General features: G+C 40.0%; 1 protein-coding gene across 4 annotated transcripts in view; it reads left to right on the top strand.

The window, feature by feature from the left end:
* Positions 1–2462: 2462 nt before the first annotated feature.
* Positions 2463–20236, top strand: part of LOC121917495 (E3 ubiquitin-protein ligase E3D-like) — an 81887-nt gene continuing 64113 nt past the window's right edge. For all 4 annotated transcript variants that reach the window (XR_006101047.1, XM_042443511.1, XM_042443512.1 and 1 more), the window contains exons 1-5: positions 2463–2604; positions 4609–4805; positions 7380–7470; positions 12069–12303; positions 19590–19659. Coding sequence is in view for 3 of the 4 variants with exons in the window: in XM_042443511.1 (XP_042299445.1) it covers positions 2501–2604; positions 4609–4805; positions 7380–7470; positions 12069–12303; positions 19590–19659 (697 nt within the window). In the remaining variant the exon portion in view is untranslated. The remainder of the gene's footprint in view (positions 2605–4608; positions 4806–7379; positions 7471–12068; positions 12304–19589; positions 19660–20236) is intronic.

The following is a 20236-nucleotide window of genomic DNA, read 5'->3' as shown; positions in this document are numbered from 1 at the left end:
AGACTGCTGCAGTGACTAAGGATGGCATCTCTCCTCTAAATGAATGTCTTAAGGCAGTTATGGACTGGATGAGGAAAAACAGGCTAAAACTGAATCCAGATAAGACGGAGGTACTCAGTATAGGGACCTCTAATCCAGGTATGGAGATATGTTCACTGGTCCTAGATGGGGTCAGATTTCCCCTAAAGGACTATGTTTGCAATTTGGAAGTACTCCTGGACTCATCGCTCCAGTTGTCAGTCCAGATAGATAAATAAATAATAATAATAATAGATGTGACAACCAAGATTGCCTGTTATCAACTTCGGCTGATATGCCAACTGCGACCCTACCTGGAGCTTTGGGGCCTGAAAATGGTGGTACATGCGCTGGTAACCTCTCAACTTGACTTCTGCAATGCACTCTACATGAGGCTACCCTTGTGCCAAGTTCAGAAACTTCAATTGGTTCAAAACATAGCAGCCAGGCTGGTCGCCGGTAAATTTAGAAGTGACCATATAACACCAATCTTAAAATCTCTACATTGGCTGCCAATCAGTTTCCAGGCACAGTACAAGGTGTTGGTAGTAACCTTTAAAGCCCTTCATGGTTTGGGTCCAGTCTACTTGCAGGTACGCCATACAATCTCCATACAATCCACCTTACACACTCAGGTCCTCTGGGAAAAATCTATTGCAGCCTAGGAAGACCAGCTTGGCTGCGGTCACCCAGAGGACCTTCTCTGCCGCTCCTAAACTTTGGAATGACCTGCCAGAAGAGATCTGTCTTATTATGACTCTTGACGCCTTTAAGAAGGCTGTCAAGACGGATCTCTTCCAGCAGGCCTTCCCTGACTGACCATCCCGTAACATTAGCATGGTTTGGATCTTACAATTTATAATTTATTAATTTAATTGTAATTCACAATTGTTGTTGTTTAGTTGAAATTGGAGTCTAAGGGAATTGTGTTCTTTTTATTTTATGCACATTTTATATTGTTATTATTACTAACGTATTTTATGGTTGCAACCTGCCTCGATCCTCTGGGAGAGGCAGGCTATAAATAAATTTATTATTATTATTCAAGAAAAATGGAGGACATGACCAAAGCAAAGCTAAAAGAAAACAAAGAAAGCTTAAAAGAAAGCAGAAAAGTAAATTTGTGCGTCTTAGTAATATTCTCAAAATGCAGGACATTTTGCAGTTCCTCTTGGACAGAAAATAAAAGCTCAAAACATTCTTAGAAATGTCAATGCATGCTTTTTAGTCAGGCTCAAAATGGAGGACATTTTGGAATTCTTCCTGGACAGAAAATAAAATAAAATAAAAAAAAACCAAAAAAAAAAAAAAAACCACTCCTGGAAATGTCAATCCATGCTTCTTAGTGATATACTCAAAATGGAGGACATTCTACAATTCCTCCTGGACGGAGAATAAAGGCTAATAACACTTCTAGAAATACCAATCGATGATTCTGAGTGATATTCTTAAAATGGAGGACATTTTGCAATTCCTCTTGGACAGAGAATAAAAGCTAAAAACAGTCTTAGGTGCAGTACAGAGCTGCCCCAAAGGGGTGGCCTGCTGCACCTGCCCCTTTTTGCGGTGGATTGGGGCCAGAGCAACCTCACCGGCAGCCCTACGGCCCCAATCGTTTTCCAGGCCACGGAGAAGCAGCAAAATGCCACTTCTCCATGGCCCAGAAAAGGGGTGTCCTTGGGGCTTCAAATAATCGTCTGACTGTCAAATAATTCAAAGTAAAGCCAAGCCAGATCTTTCTCCAACAAGATCCTTTCTCTTCAGGATCGTTCCCTTGGCCATGCGGTTGGTGTGGGAACGATCTGCTCCCCAAAAGGAGCTCTGTAAGCAGCCTGGGGCGGCACGGAGATGTCATGCATGTGCAATGCTGTTTGGATGTGGCGCACACATGACATCAAGGATGCACGCTACGTATGGATGGCACCATGTAAAATGGCACCATATATATTAGGGTTGCAGAGCGTGTGGTTTCCACGCGCTCTGGAACCCCAATTTCAGCACCAACACAGCGTTTTGTGCCCGCTGCTTGCTTGCTTTTTAGTGATGTTCAAAATGGAAGACATTTTCCAATTCCTCTTGGGCAGAAAATAAAAGCTAAAAACATTTCTAAACGTGTCAATGCATGCTTCTTGGTGATGTTTTCAACATGGAGGCCATTTTGCAATTCCTCTTGGACAGAAAATAAAGCTAAAAGCTCTCCTCCTAGAAATGTCAATGCATGCTTCTTAGTGATGTTCTCAAGAGGGAGGACATTTTGGAATTTCAAGAAGGCTTGAAATGTAAGCCACGTCCTGGAAAAGGAGGCCTTGCCACCCTGCCCAGGAGAAAGCAGAAAAGAAAAGAAATGCAGCAGTGCTCCAGCCCAGCCAAGCCCTGAGCCTCCTGGGTGCAGAGGGCGCTGTGGCTGAGGCTTCCCTCTTTTGCTGGCTGGGTTCAGAGGAAAGGAAGAGCTTCCTGGTCTGCCTTTTCCTTCCTGCCCCACATGGGCTCCTTCCTTGGGCAAAACCCCATCTTTTCTTGGCTGGCACTCATGGCACTGTTCCTGGAGGTGAGGCAGAGGACCCAGACAGGGCTTCTCATTATCAGGTACTTTATTTCTTCTTCCCCCATCTTCCTTTTGCTCAGGTTGAGGGCAGTTTTTGCAGGAAGTGTCAAAAATATCAGTGAATGCTAAGGATGCAAAAGGATCTTGCATGCATCCCTCTTGCATGCATTCACTTTAAGACAAGTGAAAGAAAGAAGCTGTTAGCATGAGCTTTCCTAGACTTGAGCCTGTTTCCTCAGATGCAGTGTGTGCAAAGGGATCTTGCAACTCCCTTTAGGACTAAGTGAAAGAAAGAAGCTGTTAGCATGAGCTTTCCTAGACCTGAGGTTACTTCCTCAGATGCATGTTACTTAGCTCTGTATTTGAAATGAATATGCAAAGGGGAGCTTGCAGCACCTTTGGGACTAAGTGAAAGAAAAAAGTTGGCAACATGAGCTTTCCTAGACTTGAGCTTATTCCTTCAAGTGCAGTGTATTTGCAAAGGTTATTTAAAATGTGCTGGAGGAGAGTTCTGCAGATACCATGCGAACTGCTAAAAGATTAGTAAACAGGTCCTCTAGAGCAAATTAAGCCTGATCTCTTCCTAGAAGCCAGGATGAGTAAACCCAGGCTGCTGTACTTTAGACGTAGCATGAAAAGACTTACAAATGCTTGGGAAACTGTAGAGTCTCCAAGAGCTGAGCAGGCTGCCTGAGCACTTTGTCTGCATCTACACAGCAGAATTAATGCAGTTCGATATTGCTTGAATAGTCATAACGTATCTTGTACATCTTATGCACATAGATAGACGGAAAGTAATTTTATAAAATTAAATAATTTTGTGCATGAAGCAAAGTTTGCGTATATTGAACCATCAGAAAGGAAAGGTGTCACTTTCTCAGTCACCCATGAAAAAGAGTTTGGCTTTTGGAGTACTTCAGATTTTGGAATTCTGGATAAGGGAGAATCAACCTGTATATGTTACATTAATGTGTCCAGGGACGTAGCCAAGGGGGAGATCTTGGGGTCCGGACCCCCCCCTTCCATTAGAAAAATGAATGGCGCGTGCTGCTGCACTGCCACGCCTAGGGTTGCCATAAGTCAGGACCTCCAAACTGGGACAAATGTAGGACAAATATAGGATGACTTTTCAAATGTAGGACATAGTTTTAATAAATGGAGGACACGTGAAAAAAATTGACGATTTTTTTTTAAAATGTTAATATAAATGCATGTTTCTTAGCCATAATCCAAATGGAGGACATTTTGAAATTTGACAGAAGAGGACATATCCTGAAAAAGGAGGAGGATGTCTGGTCACCTTGTCTGTGGTCCAAAATACACTGCAGAAATAAAACAATGCTGGACTGAAATGCCCAGAGTTCCTCACCAAAGCTGCGTCCACACTGAGGAAATAATCCAGTTTGAGAGTGACTTAACTGTCCTGGGTTAGTACTGGGGAATGCTGGGAATTGTAGTACACTGTGGCCCCAGAGCTATCTCTGACAGGGACTCACATAACCCTCCAAACGTTGTTGAACTGCAGTGCCCAGAATTCCTCACCAAGTGCATCCACACTGAGGAAATGGTCCAGTTTGAGACTGCTCAGTGCTGGGGAATCCTGGGAATTGTAGTCTATTGTGGCCTCAGAGCCATCTCTGACAGAGAAGTCTCAATGGCCTGTTACAGACAGCCAAAGTAAAGCTGCTTCAAGTCACAGTGGAGGTATGGTATTTCAATGATGCATGCGTCCTAAGAGTCCAGAATTCGCACCAAAGCCATGCTCCAGGCTGGAGACCAGGGTTCAAATCCCGGCTCAGCCATGTAAACCCACTGGGTAATCTCGGGCACGTCACACACTCTCAGCCTCAAAGGATGACAGTGGCAAACCTGTCTGAAGAAACTAGCCAAGAAAATCCTATGATAGGTTTGCCTTAAGGTTGTCATAAGTTGGAAATGACTTGAAAACACCCAATATCCACAACAACTAACTTTCACAATCCTATCAGTGTGTTGATTGCAAAGCATTTTCAAATGGAACATACTTGCTTCTTTTTAAAACATAGAGAACTGAAGCTGGAAAGCTGGCCTGTGGATATTACTGTGATGCCATCCTTAATAGAGCTTAAAACTGGTGAAGACTGCAAGGCACTGAAGCTTCCACAAGAGGTCAAACTTGTTCCTTCTTCATGTCGTGGACTGCAGTATGTGCCTGGTGATGGCTTACATATGAGATTTCTAGTTCAAGCAAGTTTAAATACAGGTAAGAAAATGACTGACAATATATGTATGTGTGTGTGTTTGTCTTTAGTGATGTGCTTTTTGTAATGCAAGCAGGTTGAACTGTAAAGGATTAAGTCCATTTTCCAGAAACTACAATTTGCTTGAGCAGTATGGGATTATGGAAGGTTTAACTTTTAGCTGTGAGATTTGTTTAAAAAGACTTCACAATTCTGGCTGCTTTCTTTTTTCTGTTTTGCCTCTAAAATGTCATTAAGTCCAACATGGATTTTATTGGATTACTCTCTATGCTGAACCTATTGAAACCAAAAGTTACTAACAGTCTTGATTTCTCAGCAAGACAAATGCAAAACAATATTGTGGTATTAAAACAAAGTTTCCTTACATTCACTGTTGTGGGTTTTGTGACTCTGACATATAAGTCTGTGCTCCAACTCTCATTTAAGTAGTTCCAGAAATTATACTGTTCAGTTTATCCTTTCACGTTACTTCACATCTTTGCCTTTACTTATTGCCAGTGGAAATCTTGGCTGCAGTCAGTGAGACATATGGCTGAAATCCTCTGTCAGAGCAAACCCCATTGAGCTCAGACGGGCTTATTTATGAGTAGAAATGTATAGGTTTGTACAGTAAGTCACATGAAATGTTGGTCATGGAATGGGATGGAAATTTCCCCCACTGTCACCTTTCCAGTGACGTATTTTATCTGCTATAGTTTATTAATGTTGCTTTTAAAAATGGCAGAAATAATACTTTATTGCTGCTTGATCAGAGTTATGCATATTTTTCCAGATTTCTAGGACTCAGATTATTTCTGTTGATATTCTCTATATTATATTAATATAGGAATGGGGATTATGGCACCCTGTAGTTGCTGCTGGACTACAGTTCTTTCCTCTTTTACCCTTGACTATGATGTTTTGGGCTGATAGGATTAGGGGGGAACCCACATGCTTCCCACAGAAGTATTATGAAATATTATTTTAACCATAGCCGTGTTAGTCTGGAAAATCAGTGTACAAACGGATCTTGTAGCATCTTTCAGCCTAACAAAGAAAGAAGTTGGTAGCTTGAACTTTCATAGACTTAACCCTACCTTCTCAGATGCATGTTTGAGTCCAAACTTGCATCTGACGAAGTAGGCTCCAGTTTAAGAAAGCTCATGCTACCAACTTCTTTCTTTCAGTTAGTCTCAAAGGTGCTACAAAATCCCTTTGCATATTGGTATTTTAACCAGATTATGTTGTAGGAGTGTTATAATAATGTCAGAAAAGTAATGTGTTCATAATATTTTTGTGTTCTGTCTTCAGAAAAGCTGGTCCTTTTTTGATGCACTGTTGGGAAAGCCCTTGCGATACGGATCTGTCTTTCTTCTTATTATTTTTAAAGAGTTTTATTCAACAGACATAATAAAAATGTACGTGAACAACAAGACAAACAAGAAAAAATATAAATATAGTAGTATTAATGAAGTTGAACAAACAATATATATAATAAAAAACTGACCACCTTACACCAGTTGATTAGCTAGTATTTTTAGTATATCTTTGTTGTACATGTATTATGTCTCTATATAATACACATATTTTAAACAGTTATCTGAATGTCTAATCATAGTAACTCCTTATACCGTGTTAATATTCAACCTTCTCATTCTACACAACCCCTATTCTCTCTTTCATATTGCTTCTCTCTATAGCCTTCTTAATGTCCTCCCTAACTTGTTTCCTTCTCTCCCTCTCCCCTCCCCTTCTTTCCTTTGCATCCTGTTTCACTTCCAAAATACCTTCTTATATTCTTATATTCTTCTTCTACTTACTCTTATCTCTCTCTTCACATACTCTTACCTTTCCACCTACATGCTTTTGCCTTCATTACGTAAGCCTTTACTCTCTCTTCTCTGTCTTTCACATGAGCTAGGCAGCACAGTGGGGAAGTATATGAGCAGCAAATCATAAGAAGAGCTTAGGTACATCAGCTGAAATATCTGTAAAGTCCAGCACCTGTTTCCTCATAATGATAACTAGCAGGAATTAATACTCTGTGCTCCAGAAAATGTCTGCTTCACATCTCACTCCAGCTTTGACTTTACCAGGAGCCCTTTCATTTTATTTTACTGTTATTTTATTTTTCATTTTACTGTGATTCCACTTTCACTTCCATGGTAGCATCCTATGTAATCCTGGGGTTTACAGTTTAGGGAGAAGTATTCAGAAATCTTGGCCAGATCGCTCCAGTCCCTCACCAAACTACATACCCCAGGACTCCATAGGATGCAAACATGGCAATTAAAGTAGAATCATAGCACTTGTGTGAAAGGACTCCTGGTGTTTGTTTCAGGCTGCTGTTTATGCCATATGAGAATCATACTAATAAACTTACCTTACAGTAGATTCAGCTGTCTTCACTTTGGTCAGTTGTAGATTGCATTGTTACTGAGATAACGTATATCTCATGTCCAAATTCTTGAACTAAGCTATAAAAATAGTATTTGTTGTGTCAATCCTGTCCTCTACATGGGAATGCCATGAGAATGTTACTGTACTTGCTTTTTTACTGTTGAAAGTAATGTAGGTCTTCTTCATTATCTTTTCAGAAATGCTGCCAACTGTTGGTGACAGTCTTAAATCCAAAAAGCGCTTCACCTTTTACTGCCAGACTTGTGGCGAGAGTATAATAAGTGATCAGTAAGTGCTGGGATCCTTATTTTATGTCTTTTCTGTGGATTGATGGATTTGGAAAGTAATTGGATCATTCTAATAGAGAGCCAGCATGATGTAGTGGTTTGAGTGTACTACAACTCTGAAGAACAGGGTTCAGTTCCCAGCTTGGCTGTGGAAACCCCCTGAGTGACCTTGGGCAGGTCACATGCTCTCAGCCTCACGGGACGGCAATGGCAAACCTCCCCTAATGAAATCTTTTAACTTTATTTCCATATTTTAAAAAAATTACAATAACAATATTGTTTACAGCTCATTTTTTCATAATATTCAACAAATAAATTTTGCATATAATCCATTTCTGTTATCTTACATAACGCTTTTATATTTCTTTTACTTTCCTAAACAAATCTTGATCCATGATAGGTTCACCTTAAGGTTGCCATAAGTCAGAAACAACTTGAAGGCACACAACAACAGAAAGTGTGAAGACTTCCTTGGTGAAGCCTTTGCTCCTGACAATCTAGTTTGTATTGGTATAGCATTAAAGTTGGGTTGGGAATATGACTCTTTGGACAAGCAACCAGTCTTTCCATTCAGAGAATTAGACTTTTAGCAGCTTCCTACCTGTGTCCTGTTACTATATTTCCAGTATGAATAACATATCCCCAGGGTTGTCTGGTTTAAACAAGGTTGATAAAGCTTTCTAATACATAAAATAATGTTTCACAGTAGTAATATAGTGAGCAGGGTTCTTTTTTTTAAACTAATGCAAAAAACTGGTTTAAACCAAAAACCCACCAATTAAAAAACATATTTTTTAAAAAACTGTTTCTCCGCATTACTGTGTATCCTCCCTATTTCTTCCCCTTTTCTTTGTTTTCATTTCACTTTGTTTATATTGAGTCTTCAGGCTAAAGAGCGGGATATTAACTTTTCCTAATAAATAAATCACAGGATCCAGCCTGAGGAGAGGTTCCGTTAAACTAAGAAGCTAGCTCACACTGTTTTCTCATTCATTCATTTATTTATTTAGTCAATCCTAAGGAGGATATTTCATTTCATTTCCTTTATTAACAGCATTAATATGCTGCCCAGTTAACAAGAATTATCTGAGTTGCTATTTTGAATTTTTAGTAATCACTTGACATGGTAACCTGAATTTTGTTGTGTTTTGTTTGTTTTATGCCATGAACGTCAATTGGATTTGCAGAAGGGGATTGTCCCCTCGCTCCCATTTTCTTTCTTGCTGGTAAGCCATAAAAGGTTTTCCTTAATGGGAAGCTATAGAGGATTTCTGGCCATAAGGTATTTAGTCATAGCTGTTGTTGTGTGCCTTCAAGTCATTTCGGACGTATGATGACCCTAAGGCAAACCTAAAATAGTGTTTACTTGTCGAGATTTGTCCAGAGAGGGTTAATCATCACCTTTGTCTGAGAGAGTGTGACTTGCCCAAAGTCACCCAGTGGGTTTCCATTGGCGACCGGAAATTTGAAACCTGATCTCTAGAGTTATGGTCCAACATTCAAACCAGTACACCATGCAAGATTGCCTCTTTTTTTCTAGCTGCTTCAGTCCAGGAACTGAGAAGTATTGTGCTTGTTGAGATTGTAATATGTGGCTGACAAGCTGTGTTAAGCCTGGTCAGTCTCAGGTTGTGCAGGTCTCTTTGATGCATGACACACGGGGAAAATGCTCCTCACACTATTGCTCTTGCCATTCATTTGCTTTCGGAAAACTGGGCAGAAGTGGCATTTAAATTAATTTTCCTCCGCTAACTTTTCTGGCACTGACCCTTTCCCATTAATCCCAAATATCACTGCACACTTGCTTTATAGGTATGCTGAAAAATGAAACACAGAGGGTGCCATCTGTTTAAGTTTCCATTTATTGTGTTACATATTGTGCCAGCTATTAATTTTCTAGCATGTGTGAAAGATTTAGTAGTATGGGCTAGGAAAATGTGTTACTTTAGTCCTAGCACAGCTGCGGGACTAAGCCTTGTTTTTCTTTCTTTGTTCCTGAAATGGATTTGTGTGTGTCTTGGTTTGCAAAATGTCAAAACAGCATAGGAGGAGGTGAATTGATTAAACAAAAGACATAAAAATTGGAGATGTGGCTCTGCTCTTGAAAAGGAGATTTGTGTTAGCAGAACTCATAGCATGCTTTTCTAGTGTTCATATTGACTAGTCTGGTTTTTCTCATGAATGTCTGAAGAATAAATTTGCAAGACACCAATCTGGACAGTGGTCAAAGTGGAAAGTTTTTACAGAATGCTACTGAGTTGATTTCTTACTGAATATCCAGCAACTAATAAGCCTCTCACCAGGCTCAGCATGGAATCCAAAATTTTATAGCATCTCTATGTGGGTATGATATGCAGAAGTAATCTTAAGTCACTCCAAAGTTTCTTTTGTAGAATTTGCCCTTCTTGTTAACCCTTGTTCATTACATGCCTTAATTTATTCTGAAACATTACATTGCATAACTTGCTGTAGTCTGTGCTGGACAGTGGAAGTCTGTCTTTAGTGGTGATACAAACCTTTTAACTATGCACAAATTGCAATTAATATTTATCATGGGTTTTACAAGTCATTCAAGCCTTCATGGTTATTTTGCAGCTCTTAGGACATGCTCCATATGGTGTTTTTTTTCCTGCAAAAAATGTCCCCCCTCCAAATGAGAGAATTGTGCTTCATCAGGATGCTTCTCTTCTAAAATTAGATATATTACTGTACCTTTAGTGGGGGGGGGGATTCTATATGTGATTTTTTTTCTTTCCAAACCTGAAGTAACCCTCCAAGAATTTCCATAACCACATGGAGGAGTTGGTGTTGCTCCTGGGAGGTCCCTCAGCTAGAAAAATGGCACTCAAACCCCCAGAGCTTGCCGTCTCCCATACTCCAGTGTTGCCATTTTCTTGTAGCGTACATACAGTGGTACCCCGGGTTACGAATTTAATTCGTTCCGCCGCCGCGTTCGTAACCCGAAAATCTTTGTAAGCCGAAAAAGCCATAGGCGCTAATAGCGAAAGCCGCGATTTCGTGCGAAAAAGCGCCGAAAAGCACCAAAAAAAATTTCGTAACCCGAAATAACCTTCGTAACCTGGAACAGTTTTTTTCAATGGATTTTTTTCATAACCCGGAAATTTCGTAAGGCGGCGCATTCGTATCCCGGGGTACCACTGTATTTCCCCATCCCACTGTAGCTTTAGTTTGGTTTATAGCACCAAGCAATAATTTTAAAAAATTAATACTAAAAAAGATTATCAGTCAAGTCAACTCATATAAGTGGTAAATAACAGAATGTATTAAGTTTGATTTTATTTTGGAAATAAGAGCTGTTTATTTGAGCCTGCATAAAGAGGAGATAAGACAAAGGAATTGCAAAATATTAATAGAATGTGTAAGTAAGGGCAAGTGGTACAAGGAAGTGAATGAGACAAGATGATATTCTGCATAAAAGGAAATGGATATTAAAGAGGATAATGGGGGGTATATAGATATAATTTAAGTAATTTGTCTTATATTAATAATTAAGTAATAGAAATATGTATTGTAATAAAATATTATTAATGAAAAGTCACATAACTGGTAAATTAAAATAAACAGAGTTAAATATTTCGGAATGAGGATCCTAAATATTGTAGTATCAAATGTAGTCTGCAGGCCACATGTGGCACCTAGAGCTTTGTAAATACTTTTGCCCCCCAAATGTCTCCATATACCCTCTACGCATAGTGGAGACAATTTTGTCATGTTTTTGACCTCTGGCCAATTTTAGGGCCAGGAGAGGCCTTTAAAACAAAATACAGGAGTCAACCAGAAGTGCCTTGTTTAATTGTTTTTTCCTCCTGTGAGGAGGTAGAGTGGAGGGTGCAAGCTACCCCTAACATAGTGACACTTGCCTACCCCTAGCATAGTGGAATGGAATCATCATTATCATCATCATCACCATCATCATCATCATCATCATTTCTTCTTACCCACCTCTCCCCATGGTTGGAAGGGGGGAACAACAGACCAACAAATGCACAGCGGTCCAAAACACACTGCAGAAATAATCCAGTTTGAGACCACTTTAACTGCCCTGACTCAATTCTAGGGAATTCTGGGAACTGTAGTTTTGTGAGGCATTTAGCCCTCACTGTCAGAGAAGTGTAGTGCCACAATAAATTACACTTCCCAGGATTCCCTGGCATTGAGCCAGGGTATTTAAAGTTGATTCAAATTGGATTATTTCTGCAGTGTGTTTTGGACCAACATCAATTAAAAACACACACCAATTTAAAAGAACAAACAAGACCCATACATATTTTAAAAACCCACATTTTTAAATTCACATATTAAAAAATCATCTGGATAGGACTGCCGGAAGAGACTGGTTTTTAATGCTGTCTTAAATTCGGACAGCGTATTCAGGTGTCAAATCTCTTCCAGCAAGTCATTCCACAGTCTACGGGTGGCTGAAGAAAAAGGTCCTCTGTCTGACAGTAGCCAACCTAGTCATGACCTACTGGAGTAAATGACCCCCAAAGGATCTGAGTGTACTGCAGTCTACTATGCGGCTTACGTGAGTTAGACTTGACATAGCAACCAACTCATTCTTTTTCATCTTTTTTAAAGGACCTTTCTTAGAGTCCTTTCCCTTCCCAGTGAAAACTGGAGTGATTTGGTGGACGAGTGGTGTTGTCACCCCAACCCCTTCAATGAGAGTGCGTTTCATCCACAAAAGAATGACTGTTTTCTGGGACACAACTACTTCCTGATTAATCCAGGAAACGAGTCACCTGAATCAGGATTTCAAATTTGTCATTCAGAATCTCAGGATCCTTCTTCCAAAAACAGTGGCTCTGCCTCGGTAAGTATGCTGGGTGACAGCCTAAATGTGAAATTGCTTTTGTTTTTGCAGGATTGGTGTAGATCACAAACTTTGAATGCATAAGGGCCCAGGTCCTTTCCCTGGTTTGTCCAGTTAAAATGAGTCAGGGACCTGTGGCTCTTTAAATGTTGTTGGGCTCTTAACTCCCAGCCAGCACAATGATGGAACTTGTACTTGTAGAAACAATTTGAGGGTTGAATGTTTCTCACCCAAGAGTTAAAAGGGTTACTGGTAGCCCTCCGAGGACATAATACTACTAGAGATTTTGGATACCCACTGCCAGTCAAAGGTGATGGTGCTGACATGGTGGGTGAAAGGTAGTTCTGGATGTACATGTAGAGCTGGGTGATTTCCAGTAGATTAGCCAAGGTTTCTGACTCTTAAATACCCCCCTGTCCTAAATTATACTGCCGAATCGAAGATAACTAGGTGTGTGTGTGTGTAAAAGAACTGCGAGTTCAGTTCAGTTCTGGTACTCTTCTTCCAAGAGACCCCCTAATCTGCTTAGTATGCCTTAGTATATCCTTTTTTGATTAGGGATTGCCTTTCAAGAGTATTTGGAGGGCTCAAAGTCTTTAGCCCAAAGACTTGCAGTCAGATTGCTAACTGAGGATAGCTGCAGTGAGCATGTAACCCCCTTGTTGGAACAGTCCCATTGGCTACCAGTTACTGGAGACAGGTCAAATTGCTGTTTATGAGCTACAAAGCCATATACAGCTTAGTTCCAGGACATTTAAAGGACCATCTCTCACCTTGTGAGCCTGTCTGAGCTCTAAGATCTTTGGGGGAGGCCCTTCTCTTATCCCACCAGCTTTCTGGGCATGGTTGGTAGGCACAAGAAAGAGGGTCTGCTCCCAGGCTCTGCAGCTCCCATCCTAAGAGAGGCTTAGACTGACTCCCTTCCTTAGTAGCAGGGGAACATTTTGTTTGTTTGTTTGTTTTGGCAGGCATTTGAAGACTACTCACTCATGGAGAAAAAGTTACTAATAAGGTGCTCTGTTGTTGTTTTTCTTTTTAATGAGTATGGTTTTAAATTGCTTTTAATTCTACTGATAGTTTAATTATATTTTAACTTTTCTGTGCTGTGAACTTTTAGCGGTATCAGCTATAACTTCTGCAAGGTACCTTGTGTCCCAGGGCTGGGGAAATGGTGGGATATAAATAATAAAATAAAATAAAAACATACAGTGCAAATTGTTGATCTCAGCATTTCAGTTCTGAAGCCTTGTTTGGGCATTCTTGTTCCCAGCTATTTGAATATAGAATATAGAGTTGGAAGGGGCCTCATGGACCATCAGGTTCAACCTCCTGTTCAATGCAGGATCTCCACCTGCTACAGCATCCCCAGCAGATAGCTGTCCAGCCTCTTTTTGAAGCTATCTAGAGAAGGAGACCTCACTTTCTCTGTAGGCAACTGGTTCCAATGGCAAACTTCTCTCACTGTCAGAAAGTTCTCCCTAATGTTCTCATACAGTGTGGGAACATTGTTTGGCCCAAGCACTGTGCTTGACACATTGACATGGCATCACACTCACAGTATAGGTGTCTGTGAAAATGCACCCTCCGTGTTTGACATGTATAGTACTTTGGTTTGTGGAAGTCTGTACTGGACCTACGACTTCAATTCAGAATTTAATCTTGGCCCGCAGGGCAAGCAATCAGTATCAGAGAATTGGGTCCCCCACATGTCTTGATCCTAATCCAAAGTAAATGGAGCCTGATGTTCTTTAAATCTCCTCTCCTTCTTCACTGTAGAACCTAGTGCAGTGGTAGGCATGTATGTCAACATGAACTATCAGTTTTTTGCCTGTTCCTCTATTAGGTTGGCTCCATTTCTTTTGTGCTTCTGGCGGGCAGCTAAAATAGGGCTGTTCTGCATGGCCTTTAATGTTTGAAATTGCTGCTGTGAAAGTTTTAGAAATGCATTTTAGGATTTTTTTTACTGTTTTTGAAAGTTTTAAGGGAGTGTTTTAATGTGTTCTTACATTTTTAATACAGTGTATTTGTACTGTTTTAATTGCTTTTATTTGTTCATGCCTCAGGAGCCCTAGTGGGCTGGGAGGCAATATAGGAATATCAGATAAATAACTCTGCAGGGATGAAGTGGGGTGGTGGTCTTTATGAGGCTGTGTAACACAGTTTCACATCCTGGGTGCTTCACAGTGATTACCTTTTGCTTGGCTTCTGATGGATCCTCTCAAAGTTGTAGTAAACAAAGTAGAGCCTCCAAACTTGAATTCTGTCTACTCCATTCTTGAAGGATCAACTGTCTGACTCAGGATCAGGCAGTTTCATATATTTAAGTGCCCATATGGTTTGTATGCAGTGTTATCACAGAAAGTGGTCAGCAACTCTTTAAAATGATTCTAGTTGCCTTTCCTTGTTTCCCAAAACATCTGTTGGGAACCCAACCTTGCCTGTACATCATAAACAACCACTTTCATTTGGAGATAGGACTAGAATAAGACTAAAAGTGAGATAGAGGCAAATCCCAGCTTTATGGGGAAGCTGGGATGATTTTTTAAAAATAGCTCATTTATTAAAACATTTGTCCATCCTTAAAAAAAGGTTTGTAAAGCAGCTGTCTCTAGCAGAAAAAAAGAACAGAGTTGACCCAGGTGCAGGGGAAAATAGTCCTATTTATAACTGAAAGGACACACAGTCTGTGTTTTCCCACTCCTCACACACATGGACTTTGCATAATTATTTGTGTAATCTCTGGAAATCAATTGTCACTTGTCACACTCTCAGGGAGAGTTGCTGGATACTTTCATCACATGGTAATTGTATGTCACTCATAAACCTGACATGTAAATCAGCCCTTACAGAGAACACTGTGAACTGATCCTCCATCTCACCTGAAACAATGCTTTTTAATAGGTTCATTTTTCTTGCTTTATTGATACTCAGCAAGTGATAAGTCACTGAATAATGAGCTGTTGAGCAAAGTACTTGTGTCTGTGTCCCTTGAATCAGTCCTGAATGTAATTGAAACCAACTGTCCACCCCCAGCCTCCAAAATGGCGAAAGACTTTGAATCATTGTTTAACACAATTTTTAAACATCCTGAGGTCAGATAGTATTTTGGTCCTTATCTCTAGGGGAAAATATTTTCTTCCAGACAATATCAAGGATCTTTTCGAATAGAAGAGCAAAAAGATATTAAGAGAGTGTAGATCGCCGGCAGCTGAAAGTTGTCACACAAGATGCATTGATTTAATTTGGGTGGCAAAAAGTACAGGCAATTTTGTTCAAAACTGGTGGACACTCAAGAGTTTTGGGTGCCTGCTTGACTGTTATGCTATTACTGTACAGGTAACTTTAGCTGGGGCCGGGAGGGGTGGGGAAGGAGATGCAGTTGGCAGTTTTCATTGCTCATTTATTTATTTGACTTCCTCGGTGTCCCACCTTTCTCCTGAATGTAGTGCTGATAAAAACATATACAATAATATTTTTAAAATACAATATTAAAATACAGTTGAATTAAAAGCAACATGAAAAGGACAACATCCAAAAGTACAAGATCTACCCTTCCCTAGCAAGCAGTTAGTTGCCAGATGCCTGTCAGAATGAAAAGTTTTCGCATGCCAAAGAAAGGACAACAAGGAGAGGATCACCCACTCTCGCCAGGGAGCTCTGCGTCTTTACCCACTCTGTGTCTTTACCCACTCTGAGGGGCTGGGACTGAGAGAAGGGACATGGTCAAAAAAGTCTCAAAGCTTCAGCAGATAATTTCATATTGAGGAAGTTGGCAGGATACATCAGAATGCCTTTGATAGCTAAATAAAGTTTGGAGGCAGTGTACTTTTGAATATTAATTAGAGGTATGGACAAGGGAGGATGATATGGCAACTTGCTTTATACCATTGATCCATCTTCCTTTCCCAATCAAGTGCCATTTCAAATGTGTTGAAGTACAGCACCATTTTATTGTTTGTTTATTCCATTTTTATCCCAATTTGCTCTACTGAGATCAAGGCAGCATCTCATCTCATGATGATCACTGCATCACTTGATGCAGTGGCTGAAGTGGTAAAGATGCTGACTCTGTTGATTACAAAATGGGCAGGTTAGCAGTTCGAGGTCTGGGTTCTGCATGATGTGGTGAACTCGTGTCACTAGTCTCAGCTTCTGCCAATGTAGCAGTTCGAATGCATGCAAATGCAAGTAGATAAATAGGTACAACTTCTCAGTGGGAAGGTAACAGCGTTTGGTAGAGTCATGCTGGCCACATGACTGCCTGAGTCATCTTCAGACAATGCTGGCTCTTTGGCTTAGAAACGGAAATGAACACCACCGCCTACAATTGGTTCTGACTAGACATTCATGTCAAAGGACTAACCTTACCTTTTTTTTTACCTTGCTCTACTGAGATCAAGGCAATAAAGTTAGCTCTCAACCACCCCACTTTTTTCCTTATAAAAACCCTGTGAGGACGTTCATGCTGCTCCAAAACAACTAGCACAAGGTTAGCCAGTGAGTTTGTGGCTGAGTGGGGACTAGGATCTGAATTGCCCATATCCCAATCCAATATTTTCACCCAGCCAATATGGTAGTCTCCACTGACGGTCAGTGACTCTCTAGGCATTTGACAGATGTCAAATTCCCGGCCCTTCTTAGAGATATTAGACAGAACATGTAATTTAGTGCATGGAAAGTATGTGGGATACCATCTAAGGGATTGTCCTGTTCTGGGTCTTTCCTAAACCATCTGCCACTTCACTGTTGAAAACATAATACTAAGCCAGATGTTGGTCAGATCAAGCTGATATTTTTTTTAAAAATGTCCTTAGGGTCTGTTTCAACATTATACCTATGCAAAATAAGTACTTTTGCAGAGGTTGGCAGAGGACATCCCCCATGACATTCTGAAGGCTTGCACACAGGTCCCCCTTTGATGCCCCCAGGCATCGAAAACCCTAAAAGGTTTTTTGTTGTTGTGCCATAGTTTAGAAAGCATGCCTGCTCCATCCAAAAAATAAAAATTGTGGGCCCATTCACACTGTGATTTCAAATTAGGTGCCATGGGGACATCCAGTGAAATCCTGGGTTTTGTAGCTTGGTCAGCAGCACTAAAGAAGTTCTGAGGATGAGAATTCTAAATGCCTTTCTCTAAATTTCCAATCCCAGAATTTCATGGGATGTTGTTATGGCAATTAGAGTGAAATCTAGTGTAGTGTAAATGTGTACTGTGAGTAGGCCCTATGTATGGTCACTTTCTGCCCCCCCCCCCCCCTTTTCCCCCCCTGCATTTCCAGGTCTGGGGTATCTCATGGTGGCTGCTAGGAATGAAGATTTGGCCCATAGCCCTGCCAGAATTGTCAACATAATTTAGTTTAACCATTTAATCTACATGGCAGAAGTCAGCAATTAATTATATGACACTCACTTTTGCTGTGAAATTACTTGTCGTGTTTGTAAACCAATATATATGCAATCTGTGGTTTGCATTTCTTAGAAATAAATATTTATTAGTATAAGTGATGATTTTAACTTGCTAACCAAAACAAGATGATTTCCATTAGATTTAAGAGTTGGGGGATTGTGGTTTCTTGTTGTGTTATATTTGGAATACAGCTCCTTAAATCCTACAGCTAATATGGCTAAAAAATAACTTTCTGAATTGCCACTAGGATACCTTGTTTACAGAAATATGGAAATATATGACAGAGCTGGTATAATGCTGTAGATAAACTGCTTCTCAGCCTTTAAAAAAATAATTGTGTTTTAAAAGTATGATTATATTTTAAAATCAGAAAAGGTAAAGAAAAACAAATAGAAAAAAGGAGGGGGAAGAGGAATCTATAGTATATAAACAGGCATGTATATTAATATAACATAATATATAATATAATATGTCTTGAAATTGATGTCTGTAAAATTCATAACTAAGGCAGTAAGATCTTCTGACCATGTAACAATGGGTAGTGAATGTTCATTTTTCCAGCTTTGGAATACAAGTATTTTTGTAAGAGGAAAAGCACACAAAACTCAACAATATTGACCATCACTTAGAATCCATATAACTTTTGCTCAGTGATCACTGGATGACTTTGGGCTAATATATTTCCAGCTGGTGGCTTCCATGTCAGTGGAGCAGTGAATCCAGTTTTTACTATACGCTTTAAAAGAGCTGTCAATTGCCTATCCCTACAATACAGTTTGTTGTTGTTGTGGCATGCCTTCAAGTCAGTACTGACTTATGGTGACCCTAAGGCAACCGTATCACAGGCTTTTCTTGGCAGGTTTCTTCAGAGGGCATTTGTCATTGCTATCCTCTGAGGCTGAGAGACTGTGACTTGCCCAGGATCACCCAGTGGGATTCAAACCCTGCTCTCCAGAGTCATAGTCCAATGCTTAAATCACTACACCATGTTGGCTTTCCAAAATACAGTTGGCCTTCCACATTTGTGGATTTGACTTTTGTGGATTTGATGTGCTCTCTAGGAATCTCTAGTTTCTTCAGTGTGAGGTTGCCCATAGCATCATACTGGAACTCTGAGATGTTCCTACATAAAACACTTCTCTAGACATTTGTAGGTCTTCCAGTAAAATTCTGTGGTCAGCCTCTACCAGAAATTGGTCATAAAGTTGTGCTGGAGGACCTAGAGATTCCTAGAAATAAATTGTCTCATTTTTTTAAAAAAGTAGTTTTTATTTTCTTTCTGTCCCCCCTCCCCTTTTCATGGTGACCTGTGCCCCTAACCCCAGTGAATATGGAGGTCCCACTGTATGCCCTATACAAGTATTATTTCATATCCTGTTTGCTTTCTATATCTCTTGTAATTTTCTGTTTCATTTACTAGTCCATTTTCTTTTCTGTTCATCAGGATAATAAAATTTATGCAAATGTCTTCAGTTGTGCATAGCAAGCGAGTAAACCCATCCCGCCCCTGTTTGATAAAATGTTATTTGCAAATAAATTTTTATAATTTGGTTTTTGCATTGTCTTTAACAACTGAACACTAGCTTTCTGTACAGAGACTGTCTGTGGCAGACTGTCCCCAGGTTAGGACCAGGTGCAATGATTTATAAATGTTGATTGGTATGATAGTTTTTGTGTTAATGGTAATAATCTTGAGTGGAAGCAATAACAGTTTGATATAAAAATAAAGTCATCTGTTTGGGGATGCAAAGTAATACTAGGAGAAAATTGTCCTGTAGATCTAATTCTTTGTTTAGACAGTGGTATGATTTATTTTAAAGGTAACATTTCCCTTTTCTAAAGAGATGAGACACTGAAATGTTATTTCTTTGCCCTACAGAATTCTGAGGCAAATAGCAGAGTAATTTGCAAGCGCTGCAGAACATTGCTGGGAGAGGTTATGCCCTCAGGTACGGAGTATGCAAACAACATTTTCATAGGCTGCTTAGGTCATCCACAGATAGAAGATGCATGATTTAAATAAATAAATAACACTAATTAAAAATATTGATATTCATGGAGTTTTAAAATGTGATCTAGGATCCCTTCTTTCTCTCTGTTTTTCCCTCCTTCTCTTTCTTTTTCTTTCCCCCTCTATACAGTACAGTGGTGCCTCGGGTTACGAAATTAATTCGTAACGCGGCCGCTTTCGTAACCCGAAAAGCCTTCGTAAGCCGAATTGCCATAGGCGCTAATGGGGAAAAGCCGCGATTCCGTGCGAAAAAGCCGAAAAAAGCACCAAAAGTTTTTTCGTAACCCGAAAAAACATTCGTAACCCGAAACAATAATTCCCTATGGGATTTTTTCGTATCCCGAAAATTTCGTAACCTGGGTATTTCGTATCCCGAGGTACCACTGTATATAGGTACTTGCTTTAAACACATTTTAATCAAGAATCCATAAATTATATCTCCATTTAGTGATCAAAAATTATATCAAAGATGTGAAGTTGAAGGCTTTCATGGCTGGCATCCGTAGTTTTTTGTG

The sequence above is a fragment of the Sceloporus undulatus genome, unplaced genomic scaffold (assembly GCF_019175285.1).
Source record: "Sceloporus undulatus isolate JIND9_A2432 ecotype Alabama unplaced genomic scaffold, SceUnd_v1.1 scaffold_20, whole genome shotgun sequence".
NCBI classification, from domain to species: domain Eukaryota; kingdom Metazoa; phylum Chordata; class Lepidosauria; order Squamata; family Phrynosomatidae; genus Sceloporus; species Sceloporus undulatus.
This window is presented reverse-complemented; position numbering and strand designations above follow the sequence as displayed.